The 21,221-nt window shown below is 38.9% G+C and overlaps 1 protein-coding gene across 1 annotated transcript; it reads right to left on the reverse strand.

Annotated features, from left to right (window-relative positions):
• Positions 1-10,859: 10,859 nt before the first annotated feature.
• Positions 10,860-18,170, reverse strand: LOC143586683 (uncharacterized). Its single transcript, XM_077068168.1, has 22 exons — positions 17,844-18,170; positions 16,400-16,436; positions 15,945-16,021; positions 15,630-15,700; positions 15,472-15,550; positions 15,137-15,281; positions 14,910-15,029; positions 14,726-14,803; positions 14,404-14,459; positions 14,096-14,165; positions 13,931-14,015; positions 13,608-13,854; positions 12,792-12,965; positions 12,432-12,719; positions 12,320-12,354; positions 12,078-12,177; positions 11,845-11,958; positions 11,667-11,740; positions 11,542-11,584; positions 11,347-11,433; positions 11,165-11,236; positions 10,860-11,084 (listed from the first exon to the last, which is right to left on the reverse strand). The coding sequence occupies exons 1-22, from the start codon at positions 18,168-18,170 to the stop codon at positions 10,860-10,862; spliced, it is 2,604 nt and encodes an 867-aa protein (XP_076924283.1).
• Between the last annotated feature and the right edge of the window lie 3,051 nt (positions 18,171-21,221).

The following is a 21,221-nucleotide window of genomic DNA, read 5'->3' on the forward strand; positions in this document are numbered from 1 at the left end:
TTTATAACTAAAGGATTGTAGGATTAGGTAATTAACCTTGACATGGGCTTAGTCCACTTTTATATTCATCATAATTGTATCATTTGATCTTCATTGCTTAGTCCATTTTTATATTCATCATGATACAATAATTGTATCATATGATCTTCATTTGATGATTTTATCTGGCCATCATGTGTTTATCCGTTATCGTTCTAGCTTTTCAAAGAGTCGTATGATTAGTTAGCCTTAACGAGGTACAGTCTACTTTCATGTTTCACGTGTATAGAGCGATATCTACACACATGTATCTAACGTTTTTAAGTATGAAATATGTATTAATTGATGCTTATATCTATGAAATCTGTTATCCAAGTCAATCTTACCACCACATGTTGATCATGGTGGCAAAAGTGGTGAGGCTACCAAATGGGACTTTAAGATCAACATGTTTCACCTCATTTTAGGAAAAAAAAAAAAAGAAAAATCAAATGAAACATGATAAAGTGCGAAAATGATTAGCGTAAATGCCAACACTTTGTTCATACCATTGATGCATAGTTTTATCTATATGCGTAGATAAGTTAAAAAGAAAATATAGATTGTGTTATTTTTTTTTCATGCCTAATTATTTTACTTCAACCGTAATATTTTTACTTCATGCATAATTATGGTATGAAAGGACTTTGCACACTTTACAGAACATGAAACATTTGTATTTAAAAATTTCATATAAGACCTTGAGATCAACACCTTATTAAACTAAAACAAAGACCTTATCAATAATAATTAATTAATAGCAAAGCAAATTGGCTGCATTTATATAAATAACTCATGCATGTTCTTAAATTTTAATCACTAGCTTATTAGACTGCTAAAAACTTCAAACTAAAGGCATGTGCAACGAAGCGAGTGACTTATATAGTTTCAATAACTCTATTTGTTATTGTCAAAATTAATTATTTTTTATTATAAAAACGAAGTATACCTATAGAATTGAAGTGATTTATATACCCACACAAAAGGATATATATTTTTTATTATTTTTTTGAGGAAAATAAAAGAGTCAATATTTAGATTTAGATTTATGTAATTGTCTTTATGATTGAATTTGTAAACATGATTGATAGGTATATTTTGATTTTTTGTATGTTTTTAGTAAGAAAATATGGAATACACTACAACATAAAAGAAGTTAGATACGGCTTATAAGACTTCCATTTAACATGTTATAAAAGATCCCAAAGGTATAAAATATTGCAATTATAATTGTAGATATATAGCTTAATTATTATATAGAAACCATTCCACTTGTCTTTTAGCTTATGTTTCTTTCATAATCACCTCACATGACATTTCCAATCAATTTACCTGTCAAGGCCTGTATGAAGGTATTTTTCAATTAATATTAAGCCTTTTGAGTAATATAATATACACAAACCTTATGTAAATTTTGGTATGCAGAAATCACATCACATAGGAAATGAAATGTATTACTATTATTAGATAACATGGAATGGAAAAAAATGTGTTTGTTTGGTTAATAAAATGAAATCATTCATTCCACAAGCAATCATCCATTTGCTCTCCATGTTTTTTTTTTCATTTCATTCCCTCCTTCACTATCACTGTGGACCACCATCACCACCACCTCCGACCGCCACCACCCTCGTCAGCCACCGGGCACCTCCGACCCTCCACCACCAACACCACCACTTTGGCCTCCACCGCCACCACGACGGAAGCCACCACCACCACCACCGGCCGCCAATAAGCCATCGACCATCACGACCACCACATTTGTATCCAATTCATTCGTCTTTTCATGGCTAGTAAACAACACAAAATAAAGATTCATTTCATTCTCACTAGGTAACCAAACTAACCAATGGATTGATAATGATCAATTTCATTCTCTATCTATTTCATTCCGTCGTCAATTTCAATACTTCATACCAAACAAACCCTTAAAATATTGATATCACATTAATGGAAACCCTATATGAATGTAGCCATAAAGAAGTTGATCGTATTGTCTTTTGTGCACTTTTTATAAGTAAAAACTGAATCATTCGTTCTACCCACAAAAGAAAATATATTACTAGACGTTGTGGTGTCCATAGGAGATCCAAATCTCATAATCATGCTTATTTATATATACACAAAAGTGTGAAATGTTGTTGTTTTGTATTTGTGTGTACTTTGGGAACCATGAAAGGTGTGGGGCCACAAAGGGGGTTTGGTGAAGGACAGAAGACCTCCTTTTTAAGGGCTTTTGTCCCTTTAGGGTACCAATTAGATATTCAAAATGTTAAAATATGTGGTCAAATGTGCACTTTCCTATTCAAAGATGCTCAACTGAGCTACAAAAACATATAAAGGCTTGCTTCCTTTGAGCAACTATTATTTTAGGGGTAGTGGGTGTAGGCACAATGATGGGTGTAAACCAATTGAGTGTTGCATAAGTTACCCAACGTTAATGGCCTTAATTAAATCGAGCTTAAACATGTTTGAGTTTGAGCTTATATATATTCATTTAATAAATGAGCTATGTTAGAGTTTCAAAGAGCTTGACTACACTCACAAGCTTAAACTAACATATCATTTATCTAATTTTATTTAATGTATGTTTACATAATAACTATTATTGTATACAAAATTATAATAAAAACAATTATATATTATATTGTATATAATAAAAGTATTAAATATTAAAAAGTTAATAAATTGTAAATGAGCTGAACTCGAGCTTGGAAAATACTCGCAAGCCAAGCTCGAGTTATAGAAGTAGAGCCCTAAATAACCTGAGTTTGAATCCTTTTAAATTAAACGAGCTGAAATCGACTTAGCTCGTTACACCTATAGGTATAATTCAGTCAGGACCCAGCCCAGATGCATATTAGTCTGTTGGTTTTAATTTTAAAGAATGCTGATATTATTAATTTTATTTTTATAGACTGTTAGTTGTTTAATTCAAACAAATTTTCGAATAAGAAATTTTTAAGTACCAAACATTAGAATTTTTATCATCCATTGAATGTTCTATTGGAACTTGGAAGCCAATTCGCAGCCTAAAATCGGAATCTGGCTCAAAACAAATTTGCAACCCTACACTTAAATCCGGTTAGCCCAAACCACGATTCCTGCATGACTGCCTAACCTGTGTCGAACATGGACTAACCGACCCCCTAACAGTTCGGTATCTGATTTTTCCATCTTTCTCGTTTTCTTGTCAAGTTTGCGATCGTGCATAGCACAACCCTACTTAGGATTCTAGTACACAATCAACAATATAAAAGAAAAAATTAAATATTAAAAAATTAAAACTATATCACAAGAGTTAATAGACAAGACACGAAAATGAAATGTATGGTTTGTTGTGTTTTGGGTGAAGTTAGTGTTTGGAAAATATGAATGAATATATTTTAGAGTATATAATTTCGATAGATCTTATTTGTTTCTTTTGTAGGAGCCAGGTATGTTTTGTTGTGTATGTAATTAGCTCAATTGCTTACGTCAACAAGATATGTTTACCAATTTTAGTAATATTTTATAAAAACAAAATATAGTTACTAGTGCACTTTGATTTTGGATATGGTTGATTAGATTGGATTGGAAACATATTCAAACAAATAGTTGTGGTGTCGTGTAGCTCGGCATGAATACATGTCGATCTTCAAAAGAAAACGGATTTTCTAACACCAGGACAAAGTATCATCCATGCCATCTAATGTCTTATTTGTCCAACATCTGGAGTAGTATGACCATCTAACGGGTGACTTATCCAACGACTAGATGTATTATCAAACTTGTTCTTTCCTAGCCAACGACTAGATGTAACGCTTCAAATCAGAAAGACCGATTTGTCATTATTTATTACATAAATGAGAATCAAAAAGGGTATTTCATAAATATCAAACAGTCCACAGAGTGAGATTGTCCCTCAGTAGTTGCATAATCAAAGTACTATCATTGTATGAGTCTTCACCTAAACTGTCCAGCTCAGGCGGGCGCTCAGCAATGGCATCCTTAAATGCCTACACATAAAAATCCACAAATTCTAATAGCCAAATAAGTGTATCTACACATGCGGATACACGCAGGTCGACTTATACTTTAATGTGCAATAATCATCTAAACTATTTTAGAAAGAATAAAGTTGACTAAAACTTTTTGACAAAGATAAGAATATGTCCACTTCTAACAAATTTAAACGTAAGAAAAACTTTTCAAGAAAGAAAACGACATATTATTATAAAAGACACGGTGTCCAACCTGTTTCGCCATGGTACAAGCCCTGTAAGTGCAAGTGACGGTCTTACCCGCACAATCACGAACAAGGAAGCAAAACTTCAACCTATCATCTACCACGTTCAAAGGTTAACTTATACTAAAAAAGGATGAGGAAAACCTACACGCAGGTCAGATGTAAGTAAAGTTTAGCCATCCTTGTAAGTGCAAGTGACGGTCTTACCCGCACAATCACGAACAAGGAAGCAAAACTTCAACCTATCATCTACCACGTTCAAAGGTTAACTTATACTAAAAAAGGATGAGGAAAACCTACACGCAGGTCAGATATGGGTAAAGTTTAGCCATCCTACTAAGTGCAAGTGACGGTCCTACCCGCACAATCACGAAAGAGGAAGCAAAACTTCAACCTATCATCTACCACGTTCAAAGGTTAACTTATTCTAAAACACTTGGAAAATTGCTAATTTAAACTAAAGTATGCAAGTCATATAAAGCAAGGAATCCAATGAAAGAAGCGGTCTTAGCCGCACAAAGATTTATATTTCATAATTGTTCGTTACAAGAATGGTCGGGTAACTACCCGCCTACAAAGTAAATCTATACAAACTAAACCTATCCTAGCAGCGGGAAGGGGTCTTCAGGATCAGGCTTCAGGGCCACTTCCACTTGGACCAGCGCCGTCAGAAGAGCGTGGCAGTTCAAGGAAAGCCTTAAGGATAGCTAGCCCATCATCAGCAGCAGCAATTTCATTCACCTTCTCCACCACCGGATGCGGGAAGGCAGCATACTGGTTCACTGCTTGGTCGTAAATAGTTTCAGTATCCGCATTATACAAAGGGAAGTTGGAAGGCGGGACGCCTTTCTCAGCAAACCCTAGACCAAGCAGGAAGCCGGTCCGTTCCCCATCCTCATGAGAAGCGTTGAGGGCTGCGCTCATAGCATCGTCGTAAGATGTCTCTGAAAAGACCCGATGCACAACCTACAAAAAATGTACAAGTATAAGAAACACTTCTATTTTACAAAGGAAAGCGTGAAGACATAAAGCTAAAATACCTGAGACAACGCTTCTCGAAGAAGCCATTCCTTGACAACCAGAGCTTCTTGAAGGGCGGCTTGAGTTGGGTGCAGGCGCGTTCGGCTTCGCTCTTATTAAGATTGGCAAGAAGCACATCCTTTGCAGCGGCCTCTTCAACGCCCTTAAGCTTCCGCTCGGTGTGCGCAAGCACGCCCCTCTGGTCCAGGATCTCTTGAAGCTTCTTCGCGTCCTCCATAGCCAAGGCATCATGAGCCTGTTAAAGAGCCTCTAATTTGGCTTTAAGTTCTTCATTCTCCAGGCGGAAAGGCTCAGCAACAGCTTCAGCCTTGGTGGCCCTCTCGGTCGCGTTCCTCGCAGTCTCCTTAGCTAGCCGAAGCTGTTCGTTAACAGCTTGGGCAGCCTTGGAGCGGGCCTCGAGTCGCGCTTGAACCTCAACCTCGAGGGCCTTGAAGGCCTTCTCCTTCTCCGCAGCCACTGCGGTTAGTTTTTGGTTCTCCTCCCGGAGAGCACGCGCCTGAGATACTTCTTTAACGCGAGCTGCTTTCAACTTGTCGTTTTCACGACAAAGCAGCTCGACGCGTGGCTGCATCCGGGCCAGGAGAACCCGAAGCTCGTTGGTTAGCCTACCCTCCTGGTAGCTAACCATGGCTTCCCCCAACGCACCATGGGGAGCAGCGTGGCGAGCCCAGTCCACGCACTCCACAGGTGTGCGAAGGGTTGTTCCTCGGCGAATGTTCCATCTTGGAACATACACTTCATTGGAATCCGACACTGCAAAAGAAACAAAGCAGTTAGGAAAAGATGATAAAAAATGCATAAAGGCCAAAAGAACCCTACGCACCTGTAGGGTCGATCACAGGCCGATAGCCACCGAACCCATCACCTGAACCTAAGGGAAATCCATCCAAAAGGTCAGGCAGATGGGAAGGTAACAAAGATTGGCGAGAAGCCCCGCGCGTACCTGAAGGTTCGGCCGTCGAGGCCGATGGCGGAGGCGGCATGGTTTCCGCCGCAGTCGATGGCGGAGGCATGGTGTCCGCCGCGGTTGCCGCCGCGGAGTCAGCAGCAGCAGTAACCGCCGGCTCGGTGAAGGATGCTGTAAAAATCGCACTCACCGCCGGCGGTGACGTCATCTCGGCTGGAACAGTCGGCTCAAAGGAGTGAGCAACTGGACCAGCGGAAGCAGGCGCAGGCGCCTGGGTCGACGCCTCAGGTAGGCTGACCGAGCCTACCGTCATTGGCGGAGAAGTACTCCTCTGCGCTCCACCCTGGAATGCGTCAACATCCACGCCTGCACAAAGAAGACAAGTGTTTTAACAATAAATTTATGAATGATAAATCTACAAAGTAAGGATGTTTGTACTTACGGGTTTTCTTGAGCCTGAACGTACGGACGGGCGGAGACGAACCCGATGGAGCCGGTCTCTTGATGCCGGTAACCGTCGTCGTCGTTGGTCCTCCGGAGGTAACAGTCGTAGCCTCCGGAGCAGTGGTCTTCTCACCACCGGGCTTCCCCGCCACCTCTTCACTATCTGACTCGGTGTCAGATAGAATCACTGGATCGGCTGTGGAGGTCGCCTTCTCCTTCCCTTTCCCGCCGGCAGCCTTCTTCTTCCGCACCAACGAAGGACCATCTGCGGATTCCTCAGAAGAAGACGGGATGTCAGGAACTCCAACAGCGGGTACAACATTGAGGGGTTGAGGATGGAATAGCGCCTTACCTGGCCGCCGGTGGCTCAGGATCTCGTGGCCTAAGGGATATGCCTCCACGAACCGATCCGCCATTTGTTCCAGGATGGGCAACTCGTTCTCGTCTAGAGCACGAGTACCCATCCGCGCGGGACCGTCAGCTTCCTGCGGGTACAGGAGCGACTCCAAGTCGTTCCCCTCTGAAAGAAAATAAACAGTTAGAAGATAAACTCGTATAAGCAAAAAGAAACGGAGCATACCGTAAGGGATAGAGTTCGAACCGTATTTGAGGACGATCGGGATTTTTTGCGTATCCGCCTCTTTCCACACTCGGCTCATCCCCAACATCACCATCCCGGACTCCGGAAACCGGAAAACCGGAGATTGGACCAGGGATATCTTCGAGAACCATTCCGCCTCCTGGTAGTTGGTGGCGTGAATGCTCGGAATTGCTTGGCGATTTTTAAACTTCATGGCGATGGGGATGGCGCGGGCAGAAATGTAGAAGAACTCCCGCTTCCACGAACGGAGACTGCGCTCGGTTGCACAAATCTTCAAACCCTTGATACGGGTTGTCAGGGTATACCACCCCTGGATGCACCTCCAAGTGTAGAAGGTCATCAGGCGGTCAACATGGGGCTCGAGGCTCAAAATCCGGCACACCCACTCGAAATGGCGAATCTTGGCGATCGCCATGGGGTGCAACTCGGTCAGATGAACACCGTGCCTCTCAAGGACACGGTAAACAAACTTTGTCAATGGGAACCTAAGATTCCCATAGACAAAGAATGCTGCATAAACCCCGATCTTGCCTCTGGGGGCATCGTACACGGTCTGATGGGGTTCAGGAAACTCAGGCTCGAAAGGATCGAGCATGAACTTCCTAACAACATACCGGTACTGATCGCCGGGCAGAGCACACTGGCACTCACCAGCAGTACTCTTGTCATCGGCCGAAGACTCAAGATCACGAGAAGACATTTTGCAGAAAGAAGAAAGTGATTTCGGGAAAATGCTTGCCTGAAAAGGGGAGTATTTGCGGAAATCGCTAAAAAGAAGAAGAGAAGGGTGAAAGTGTGGATTGCAAAGAGCCCTCTCCCCCTTTATATACTAATCGCAATTAATGCGATGAATTTAATGCGGAGGAGAGAGAAATCGAAGGTGCAATGAAACTATGACACGTGGCAAAAAGCAGGCTGGCAACAGCTGTTGACAGGACGCGTACCATTAATTTCGCGGCCACGCGCCCGAAAAAGCGTCTGGAATGACCATGTACTGTCACGTCACCATAACTTCCTGCACGTCCTGACACAGTCAGAAGAAACCGTCGCACGACGTTTCAGATGTTTGGACTGTTCCTATCTTTCCACCAACTATTCGAATTTCGAAATTCAAAATTCAAAATTCAAAAAAGATTCAAAAGTAAGCGGGAAAACACCCCTTACCTTGGCAAACAAGTAACCGTAAGACGGATGCGGGTACAGTGTTAAGGCAAAACCCTTCACATACCTAGCACCCGCAGGGAATTGAAGCCAAGAATACCTTGGCAACCAAGTAACTATAAGACATGTGCGGGTACAGTGTTAAGGCAAAACCCTTCACATACCTAGCACCCGCAGGGAATTGAAGCCAAGAATACCTTGGCAACCAAGTAACTATAAGACAGGTGCGGGTACAGTGTTAAGGCAAAACCCTTCACATACCTAGCACCCGCAGGGAATGGACCCCAGTACCTTGGAAGTAAAGTAACCGTAAGACGAGCGCGGGTAGTGTTAAGGCAAAACCCTTCACATACCTAGCGCCCCGCAGAGAATTGAAACCAAGAAGGATCTTCTGGGCAATGCTTGCGGATAGAGGAATAACATCCCCGCATAACGGGAACGTCGAGAATTATATTGATTGAAACTCCGTGATGGAATTGGTGGTCTTAGCATAATTGATCACTATGTTGAAAACCACCAGAACCCCATGGAGACTATACAAGTAAGACTCAACGCTCCTGACTTGCGAGAAGGTTACATACCTACCCGCATCATACCCAAAGATCAAGCAAAAAAATCGGGAATTTTTGCAAGTGACATTAGGAAACCCGCGGGAAGAATCCCCACGGAGAACCTTAAAACTAAAAACCCTTTTCAAAACCCCTTGCTTAAAGTCCAAAAGTTCACCTCACTTTATTAAACATTCATGAGAAGAACATTGGACTGGGGGGACTTGAAGAGGTAGGTCCCAGCAGAGCCCAGTTGGTCCCGCAAGACTCACCTTGAACAGGGACGTCTGCGCAAAGGCCATCTGCTCCCGCAGGACCCACCATGCTCAGAGAACCTTACGCGCAGTACGCAAGCTGTACACGCAGGGAAAGCCTCCCAATGGTGAAGTACCCCGCCTGTTCCCGCAGTTGCGGATACAAGCCATCAGGGAATGCTACCCGCAGACAGCAGGGCTACACGCACAAGACAATAGCTACTTCAGTAGTCACATGAAGGAATGAGCAAGGCGGGAACAATCCCGCCAAAATGAGCCAGTCCGTATGATTCTGAAAGATCTTGTGTACTATACCTACCAAGGTATGGATAGGACAGACAATTTGACCAGAACAGCCCATGAGCCAATCACAGGGTGACAGCTCACCGACAACAGTACGAGGAGGAGCACCCTCTAGTACTGTTTGTCACTATTAGCCGCTGCCTACTCACCAACTCTTACTGTGGGGCGTGCGCAGCCTACAGTTGGTGGAATAGTGTTACTGTTGGCCGTAACCTATTCACCAACCAGCATGGCCTGCGTATAATCCACAGTAGGTGGGACGTGCATAATCTACAGTTGGTGGAACAGTGCAGCCGACTTTGTTACTGTTGGCCGTAACCTATCCACCAACCAGTATGGCCTGTGCATAGTCCACTGTTGGTAGAACAGGAATACTATTCAGCCGGCTGTACCTTCTAGGAAACCTACCTTCGGCTATAAATACTCCAACATCTTGGAATGGTAAGATCATCTGCTATCCTGTTATCTAGCAATCTCTTAATATACACTTATATTCAGAGCAATCTAGTCTGATTCTCACGCCGGAGGGTGGTCACAAGGAGGAACCCCCCCCCCCTTCTCAGTGACGAGCTTACGGTGTTTGTTTTGCAGGTCCCCTGAAGAACAACCGTCTCTGTTGGACCTCATTCTTGTGGGAAACATTACTTAACCCCCAGATTGTCTATAATCTGCACCGGGTCACTTAGTGTTTCTTCAGAAAACGACATATTATTATAAAAGACACGGTGTCCAACCTGTTTCGCCATGGTACAAGACCTGTCAGCTGGGTTAAGAATCTCATAGTAGAAGACGAAGAAATTTAGAGCTAGACCCAAACTTATCGGGTGAGTTGGAGCCAGATCATTTGTTTATGTACACAATACATAAGAATTGTGTAATTATGTATATAAGGTTGCATATATATTTGGTTTTTTATGCACATAATTGTGACTGATATATACTATACATATGTAATTGTTTCCGACTTCTTAGCCTTCGCACATAAAATCAATTGCTTATGGGAACCGGTCTATAATTGTGTGTGTGCACATATATATTTTGTAGATATAAAAGTGAACATGCATGTCTAAGATCATCTAAGAGGGTGTTCGGGATTTTGCTTATTTAACTCCAAAGTTGCAAGCTTCAACTTAAACCAAAAAACTTATATTATAATTTACATATCCATATAAATTCATTACCAAGGCCACTCTTTAGGCCTACATTACACAACTTAATTAAGCATAATACATACTTATTTGTAGCAAATCATACAACATATAAGCAAACAAAACACACGACGATCAGGCCCACTCATCATCTTCAAAATGTACGTTGTGGGCCCACGTCGTGCTGTTTACCTATTAGTGACCTTTCAATTTTCCCTCTCCTGTACATTACTACTATCCACATGCGAATCCAAATGTTGGTGTTGACTTTCTCCCGTTCCACCCGATGGTTGCATATCAATTTCATCTTGTGAACCTTTTCGAGTGTGTTTTTGGGACTTCATGCTTTGCAACTCGTCTGCTAGGTGGTTGCTTTTTCCTTTTAGAAAGTTAAGTCCGTTTGTTATTTTTGACATTGTTGAACCGGTTGTCTGTCAAATGGATTAATACCTTAATAACATCTTTTGTAATTATAACTAACACCTTGTGAAAAATATGCATGTATATTTACCTCATTCCTTGAGTTCAACCTTTTAGGTTTGTTTGTAGAAGACCTTTTCATATCTTTGCTAGAACTTGTCGCCTGTTACCAAAACAAAAAATGAAATCTCAACATAACAATATCTCCAAATGTGTCTTTAAACGAAAATTTGATATTATATTATAGGCTTGCAAAATGAAACTCGTGCGTGCCTTTGAGCTGCGAGTTGGATCAAGCTGTTTGTGTGGAGGTAATTTAGTAGAATAAGAGTCAACTTGATATTTGATAGATTGTGCATCCTGTCACAAATACAAGAGGCTTTGCGGTTAAACACTTAAATGTGGTGATTGTTAGATCTCATATAACTAGCATCAATTAATCATACGCAAATGTTAAAAGAATGTTACCTTACTCTCCTGAGGAGTAACCGTAGCTTCATTATCATTGTTTCTGCACCAAACAACGTTTAAAAGTACTAAGTAAATGTGGGACGCGCAATCTTAAAATGACAGATGGACACAACAACACTTACTCTTTTTCTGCATTTGAAGATTGCAGTTCAAGATCATTATATTTCTTACTTATGCTGATGACATCATTCTCTGCCTGAGAAAAGTTATCCAGCTATGTCTTTATGTCTCTAAACATCTATAGTTTTATAACTTTGTGCATATTAAAAACTCATAAACAATATAATATAAGGATCAAACCTTTTCGTTAGTAGGGAATTGTGAAAATAAGGCTTGTTGAGATATCATAATTCCAGTCTCGAGTTTCTTTCTCAATTCCAACTCCTTCTGCAACCGTTCCTCTAACCTTGCCACCTACGCGCATTTAAAATTAACATTGTGCTAATATAATACACATCATCAGAAAAATATAGTTCATTAGCACTAATATAATTAATGAAACAAGAAATCTACAATGAATATCCTAAGCATACTTCCTGTTTGAGATGTAGGTGGTGCGCTTCTAAAGCTTTCTTTTTGCTCAAGTCCTCTGCTTCAGTTTTAGCTTTCGATTCTTCTTTAGTGTCCTCGGGCCTTATGACATGGTAAAAACAAACAATTAAACGAAAATGAAATTAATTCTAAAATAGATACAAGCAATCAAGATTAGTAATTTGACAATTTCAGAAACTGATAATTCATATAAATTTATGCCAGTTAAAGAAGTGTCACTTACTCGGTTTCCTCGATTTTTGGTAACTGTTTATTTGCCTGCACTCAGAAAAAAATCACTAGATACACAAAATCTACAATTTGGTAGTTTAATAAGGTTAAAAATTCATACTTACATCAGCTTGTTGAGAAGTGTGTTTCGTGTTTGCGTGTGCATCAGCAGTTGATGATCTCTGAATATTATCATCCAACTCTCTTTTTGTACCATGCTGTACACTGTCACTTTCATGATGTCCAGCATGCTCAACTGTTTTCCCTGTCGGGTGGTCATTAATCTGGCTTGAAACATTATCAGAAACTTGGCTTACTGATCGGGCATGAGTTCTTGACCGCGACTTTAACCTGGCTACTCGATCATCAGTTACTCTATGCGAAATGGTATGTGATCTTATGGTACTAGGTCCCTGCATCAATAGATTTAATTAGAAACAAATACACAAAATATCACGATCCAATGAAAAGTACAAGAATCCAACCTTGGTCTTTTTCTGGTAACCCTCACCATCACCATCACCGCCACTGTGACTAGATGTTGATGCATGTTCAGAACCTTCAGATGAATATTCACCATCTTCATAATCATCCTCACTAAGCTCTTCACTTCCAAGATCTTCTGAATCAGTGTACATGTCACTTAGCATATCTCCTTCCTGTTAACATAGTAACTATTCAGTTAACTGTTAATACCAAATGCACATATAGTGATATAGATATTAATGGTAGACCTGTAAACAAACCAAACGTTTTATCGGGTTGTTTTTTTTATGTTCGTTTATTATATAAACGAACAAACATGAGCACAAAAGTTTGTTCATATAGTTAAGCGAACGAACATGAACACATGCCTTGTTCGTTCGTTTATGTATGTGAACGTTCGTTCAATTAAATTCGTTTATGGTTGTTTGCTTACGTTATTGATGTTCATTAGTTTACCTTTGTTTAAGATTGTTCGTTTACGTTTGTTAATATATTTATTAAAGCTTGTTAGACCACTACAATTTAGTCTAGTTTTAATAACTTTTTAGACCAACTCATTGCTGTCACATTTACTTTCAATTTGGTTTTAGCTAAGTTATGTTTGTTCATCTATGTTCATTTATTTACGTTCATGAACCGTTCGTTTATATTGTTAACAAACGAACATGCTCATTTTCTTAAACACGAACAAGAAAACATCGTGTTTAGTTGTTCACGTTCAATCGTTTGTTCAGTTATAGTTAAGAGAACGAACACGGACATGCTTTGTTCGTGTTCGTTCGGTTCGTTACAGGCGGCGGAAAGCAAAAGCTTACACCAAATATGTTATCATATTCTTCTAGAAGAGTGATAACGATTGCTTGGGCATGATTAGCCGCTGCAGCTGCTTGCATAAGTTGATCAGATCCATCACCACCGCCCATATTAAACTGACTATCGAGATTGCATTCGCAGGCTAAAATGGGTCGAAGAAGTAATGGTGCCATGCAAGCAGCAACAGCTGATACACTCATTCGGTTCACATTTTTGTTATCAGAAACCGTTTCCATCATTATCAAGATTCTGTGAACAATAAAGTTAGTTAATCAAGTAAGATATAATTATATAAATGCATGATTAGTAACTAATAATTAGTTACCTCTGTAATAAACGACGATTTGGTTCAGGAAATGTGTCACATATGGCTGCACGCATGGCACTGACTCTTGTGGCTCGATCAGTTTCTAGTTATAAGTTGTCATAACTATAAGCTAAAATGGTAAAATATAATATAAACTTTCATAAAATGCCATAGAAAACTTACTATACGCGTCTAGCAAAGCATTACAACAAGAAGCTGGAACCGGGGAGGATGGCAATTCCCGAAGAACATACTGAAACAAAAATAATCATAAGTAGAATGTGAAAAACGAGAATACGTTAACACATCGTTAAGCATTAATAATAAGTATATCTATGTCAAGTGTACTTATATTATGTAAAAGAGACTAAAATAATATATAGGAAACTAGAAACTAGAAACCGCAGACTAACCTAACTTGGGCGTGTGAGCTAAACACAATTAAGCCCTAATAATAACTTGTAGTTAGTTATAATCAACATATTCCATACCTTGATGCAATCTCCTATAACATGCGCATCCTCGTCTTCATTAAAGTCCACCTTTCCTGGACAAGATCATAAATATTATGCCATGTGAAGCTTTCAAAGTTCAAACAAATCATGCTTCCAAGTTATTCATTTACTAGAAAATTTTGATTTTAAGTTTGCTAATATAATTGACAATTGGACAAATATGATGTAATTGATATGATTTAAGTATATCAGCATCTATTCATGTAAGGGTGTGTAATTTTCCAAATTATTGTTATTATTAGATGGTTAAATGTATGAAAACTAAAATTTGATATTGTATTTTGATACTACTACCGACCCTGTTCATATTCTCGCATGCGGCGCTCAACGTCTTCGACATCTGCAGCCTGCCTCAAGATGCCTTCTACTTTCACTCCTGTGGCATTAAGTCAAAATTACTAACACACTTGCACTTACATGAGCATGGATTAAAAGTTAATGCCTCCTTAATTAATGAAGTTTGTAAATTGCGTCTTAATTACCATAATCCTCAACATATCTAAGAGCTTTCTCCAAGAAAGATGGAGTTCCATCTTTGTCTTCCAATGCAAGTAAGATCGGACGGCCAAGAACCTTTGGTATTTCCGTGGATATATCTTTTGCTATTGAAACAAAAACAAAGCCAAATATAACAAGTGAAAAGACACTCCTACCATTCTAACACTGAGTGTATGAACAAATTGATTTTTCTGTTGTAAATAGTTCTTACACTGTTCTGAAGAACCATCAGCTGTATCACCCTTGTCATTTTTCAATGTTCCAGTGGGCCCCGCCTTTGGACTAGCACTTGGTGCATTTGCTAAAGCTTCATCCAATGCAGTCTTCCACTCATTTAAATCCTCTGTAGTTTCAGCCTATAATAACAGAAATCAAATTAAGAAAATAACTGTCTAATTAGTTATACTAATCATTAGACTGATAAATATTATATGACAAAATCTGACGCCTTCGTGTTTTTTTGTTTTCGTAGAACACTGAATCAGGTAATATTTGTTATTACTAATTATTAGACTGCTGCATTTACAAAACTGATATAAATAGCACCTTAAGAGTAAAAGATCTCCCATCACGACTGTCGGGAAAGGAAACTGTCAGTAGTTTCTTATCTGCTTTAACAACCACACTGAAATTCAAAAGTAAAAATCAGGACAAATAATTGTAATGCATATATTATATACATAACTTAAAGAAAGCAAGCCAACCTGCCTGAACTGTTAAGGTCTATGCCACCAAGGGTCAGATTCGCCTCACATCCCTTTTGAGGAGCAGTGTTCTGAGCATTAACAAATAAAAACTATAAATGGCCCTTAAATATTTCTAGTGCTGCAACAACTACATACATCAAAAAACAGGTTACTTCCGTGAGCACCTAATTAAAAAGTAAATCTTTCCCAAACTACAAAGATGACAGAACTGTAAATCAATTAAAATTTGGCTCTCAGTTACACAACTTTTTTTTTTAAAAAAAGTAGTGGTTAAACTCAGAACAAGACATCCATGTAAAATATGCAACTTACGGGATCACTTCGAAAGAAAACCAACGAGGTTTGTGTCAGCACGAACCACCTTTTCTTCCAGGAGGTCCAGCCAATCCCTGTGTGACAAGGGTAATTAGGGACTTCTGGAAAAGTATGATAATTACCGGTTTTTTTCTGGGAAAGAATTTGATGGTTACTGGAAATAAAATATTTGATCAAACTAGACAAAACTAATTGTAGTAATAAGAATCATCAGAACAGCAACTAGTGTGACAAGTGTAATTAGGGACTTATGGAAAAGTTTTGCATCTACATCAGTAATTGCAGTTGTACCAAAGATTAAAATTCATAAAGTGGCACAATTGGATAAAACAAACCCAATGAGATAGTGCATTATTTCCCAAGTTCACAAGCACACTAGTTGACAACAATAACACATAAGGAAAAAACCACCACTCAACACTTGTTAGCACAAGGTGATGAAAGTAACACACCTTTTGATGAAAGAAATAGTGATCCACTCTTGAACACCTGCAAATCAATAATTACAGAAATCAAATGGGATCCACAGTAGTCCCAAACCATGACAGAGAGCAATTCCATCATTGCATTTCGTTGAGATAACTCCAAAAGTGTACACCAGCTTGTCTGTCACGTTATATGGACCATATGACGGCTTATGGTCCGTATGATAGGGCAAAGAAGTGCATATGGCATGTATGGCTTTTGCTAGTGATCACATAAGTCACTCTGTCGGTTAAAAATTCATACGGCCCATATGATGTATGGGTCGTATGATAGGACGAAAAAGGTCATACGGCCCGTATGATGTCAATGGGTTGTATGTTAGTGAAAAAGGACATACGGCCCCATGACTTTTGTCAGTGGTCACATCATTCATTTCTTTGTTGCTGAAAATCATATGGCCGTATGATGTGGCCCTCATACGACCCTGTAACTTTTTTCGTCGTACCATACAACCGTATGACTATCAAAACAGCCAGTTTGACCACTTTTTGCCCTACCATACAGCTCGTTTAGTTGGACCCCACACTATAAGATGGTGTACAATTGTACAAATCAAAATTGGTGGTCTACTAGATCTATGTGCATTAAACTTTACACCAGCAGGTTCTACAAATGGAACATTTATTGTTGTTAAATTACTGCAACAGGATCAATATCTTATTAGAGCAAGATAATATTCAACCATAAAGCAATGAAATGTCTGGAAGTTGGATATTGAATAAAGAAAACCTTGTTGCCATTAAGAGAATGTTCAGTTTCCGACGATGGCTGATCAGCTTCTCCCTGGATGATTGGATCACAACAACAAAAGTCACCATTGATAACTTTCATCTATCCAACTTAAAGAATCCTATAATCATTTTCTTAAACCTATGAGTAATTAGGACAACTTAACATATATTTGCTAGGGACGCAAAGGAGCCAAGCCGCTCACGAGCTACTTGAGCTCGGCTCGTGAAAAACTCGATCGAGCTTAAACGAGCCGGAGCCCTAGCTCGAGCCTAAAAATAAGCTCGTTTAATAAATGAGCCAGAGCTTCACTTATCGAGCTCTCAAGATGGCTGGGGAGCCTAAACTAGCCTATTATTTATATAATTTTTATAATATGTGTGTGTGTGATTATTAATTAATATATATAATCTTATAAAAAAGTAACTAAATAACATATATTATGTTATATAAAAAATGATAAATGAAAAAAAATATATAAAAATAATTAACAATTTATTAATAAATAGTAAAGCCCGAGCTTGAAAAACTATGAAACAAGCCGAGCTTGAGCTTTAGAAATAAAGAAACGAGCCGAGCTCGACCGTTTTGGCTCAGCTTGTTCCTAATATTTGCCAGCAATTTCCCCCAAAATCAACATCGATCATAAGTTTAATTTCCAAAACTAGAGCAATATTAAACCTGAGAGGAAGCATCCGCGTGTGTTTTCGAATCCGAGCTGGTTTTCACATCAGGATTGTTGTTATGTTTAGCCTCAGAATTATTATTATTCTTCGTATCGGAAGTGTTGTTTTTGTTAATGGCGGAAGTGTTATGTTTCAAATCAGCATTAGGTTTATTGCTGTTGTTGGATTCAACCATATTGGTTTTGGAATCAGAGGGATTATTGTTATTATGAGGTTTGGAATTAGGCATTATCTGATTCAGAATCACATCTCGTTGGAACAAATTATTATTAATAACAACCTGCAATATGTGAAATTGTGATTCAGTAATGGTACGGTGCATGAATTGATTGCATGTTAATGTGAATAATAATGTACGTACCGTTTATCAAATTGAAAAATAATTGGAGATTGAGAGAGTGAAAAGGTGGTGGTGGTGGTAAAAATTGGAGATATTTGTGTTCACTCCTTTTTCCTATTTTATTGCGTACATTGCTTTTTTTTTAAATCATTTATGTTTTTTTTTCTAAGTTGGTTTTATAACAACACGCGTAGTGGCTCGTTTTGGACTCCACCTCGTTCGCCTTGTATACACAATGCTCATTGTGTGAGAGAATGGAGGCTTTTGAGGGGGAAGTAGCTAGGAAAAGGTAATGATTACAAGAGGGTTTGAGGTTTTTTATTGCTATGATATTTTTTACAAAACTAGTTATTGCTGATTGGGACACATAAAACCTCCTATGTACTTAGTTGCCACTACACATAGTCTAGGTATTAATAATCATCTTCTAGGACGAATAATGTTGGTAAGGTATGGACAATGTGTTACGAGTCAAGAATGTGTTGCAGGTGGTATTAGGCTAAATGTTGTGGATTAAACACCATAAACTCATTCACCAACTAGACAATGAAAGCTCTTCTCTTTCACTTGGTAAAGCTTAAGCGCTGACGAACTTTATGATAATGGTGTAAACATATATATATTTAAGATTTTGAAATTCTTTTATACAGCTGAATTTAATTTTATCTGTTGGTATTAATGTAATATATCCGGAACTATGAATTACGTAGCGGGGTGGATGCACTAATCTTGAAAACATTAAAAGAAAACTATTCGATTAAAACTGATATTTACAAACTTATATCAACTCATGCGAATGCAACACGAAATAGAAAACTATTATAAACTATATTGGTGTGTATGATCTTGTGTGGTGTGAGACAGAATCTGGTAGTGCTTTACAATGGATTTATTTTAGGAAATCTATTTTCTTGACATTTTACTTCTCTTTTACATTCTCTTAATAAATCACGTATATTTTCATCTTGCACGATTCGAATCTCTTTTCTCCATATATATCATCCATTAGCGTTCATTTAATAACTCTTTATTTCATTCATTTGGTTTTATTTTTTTTTGATAATGTAAATATATCTTCCAAAATATTTTTTCTTATAATTCGTGAGACAATTGTTATCTTTAAATCTTCATTGCATTACTCACTTAGCAATATTTTTGTCAAATATGACAAAAGCGTTTGTCTTAATATTGTTCGATGAATATTGTTCTTTAGTTGTTTTCGAATATGATCTATGACTTTAAATAAGTATTTTATCATGAAAGACAAATTATACCGTGGCATCCTGGTTTTTTCGAAATCCTAAAATTAAATGTTTGTGCGAGCTGCTAAATCGTAATTAAGGAATTCTAAATTATGAGAAATTATTATAATTTATTTTGTTATGTAAAATGAAAAAAAAAAAGTTTTGCATAAAGAATTATAATGTGATTCTTAAAAAGGAATTTAAATGAGTTAATGTCTATTTTCATTCCTATGGTTTGCTATTTTCATCACTTCAGTCCAAAGTTTGAAATTTTGTCAATTTAGTCCTTATAGTTTTAAACATTAGCCAATTACGCCCCCCGTCTAACGGCATCCAACTATGCCGTTAGTTTAAGGGGTATTTTTGTCTTTTTCCTGTTTATTTTTAGTTAATGGTCACTTTCGTCCCTATGGTTTGATGCTTTTGCTGTGGACCCAGCTAAGATCGAGGCGATAAAGAATTGGAAGACGCCGCAAAATCCGACTGAGATACGCAGTTTTTTATGATTGGCCGGTTATTATCGGAGATTCATTCAAGGTTTCTCTAAGATATCCGCACCGTTGACCAGTATGGCCCGAAAGACTGTGGTATTCAGTTGGGGTAGATTCCAGGAATAGGCGTTTAAAGAATTAAAGAAAAGGCTCACGCAAGCTCCGGTTCTTGTTTTACCCGATGGTAATGAGGATTTAGAAGTTTATGCTGACGCTTCATATCAAGGGTTAGGTTGTGTGTTGATGCAACGAGGAAAGGTCGTAGCTTATGCGTCCAGACAACTGAAGGTTCACGAATGTACATACCCGACGCATGAATTAGAGTTAGCAGCTGTAGTACATGCTCTTAAGATCTAGAGACACTACTTGTGTGGTACTAAGTGTACTATCTATACTGATCACAAGAGTTTGAAATACTTCTTTGAGCAGAAGAATTGAATATGAGATAGAGAAGGTGGCTAGAGTTGATCAAAGACTATGACTGTGAAATCAAGTATAACCCGGGAAAGGCTAATGTAGTTGCTGACACCTTAAGCCGGAAGAATGAGGAAGTGTTAGCTACTGTGAAGTCTTACAAACTGATTGTCAACATAGATCTCTTTACATAAATCAGCAAGGTTAAGATGGAAGTCCTCACAGATGAAGGGTTAGTGAAGGAAGGGAGGATTTATGGACAACAGACTGAGCTAATTGATAATACGCAAGGCGTAAAGATCAGATTCGATCGGATGTGGATTCCGCGCCATGGGAATCTCAGAAATCGAATTCTGGACGAGGCTCATAAGTCTCGATATTCGATTCACCCAGGATCTAACAAGATGTATCAAGACTTGAAGAAGGACTACTGGTGGCCTAGTATGAAGAATGAAGTGGTTGAGTATGTTAGTAAGTGCTTGACTTGCTTACAAGTTAAAGCCGAACACCATAAACTGCATGGGAAGTTACAACCTTTAGAAATACCTGAGTGGAAATGTGAACACATCACTATGGATTTCATAACTAAGCTACCGCGTACAGCTAAGAATCATGATACAATCTGGGTGATTGTGGACCGTTTGACTAATAGTGCTCACTTCCTGCCTATACGAGAGGCCATCTCGTCAGAAACGTTGGCAAATGTGTTCATTAAAGAAGTCGTAGCGAAGCATGGAGTGCCATTGTCGATCGTATCCGACAGAGACACCCGCTTTACTTCCCGATTCTGGAAGAGGTTCCATGAATCTATGGGAACAAGATTGAACATCAGCACGGCGTATCATCCTCAAACAGATGGACAGTCTGAGCGGACTATCCAAACC

Source organism: Bidens hawaiensis, unplaced genomic scaffold, assembly GCF_021521415.1.
Source record: "Bidens hawaiensis isolate Kalapana, Puna unplaced genomic scaffold, B.hawaiensis_p1.1 tig00034765_1, whole genome shotgun sequence".
Classification (NCBI taxonomy): domain Eukaryota; kingdom Viridiplantae; phylum Streptophyta; class Magnoliopsida; order Asterales; family Asteraceae; genus Bidens; species Bidens hawaiensis.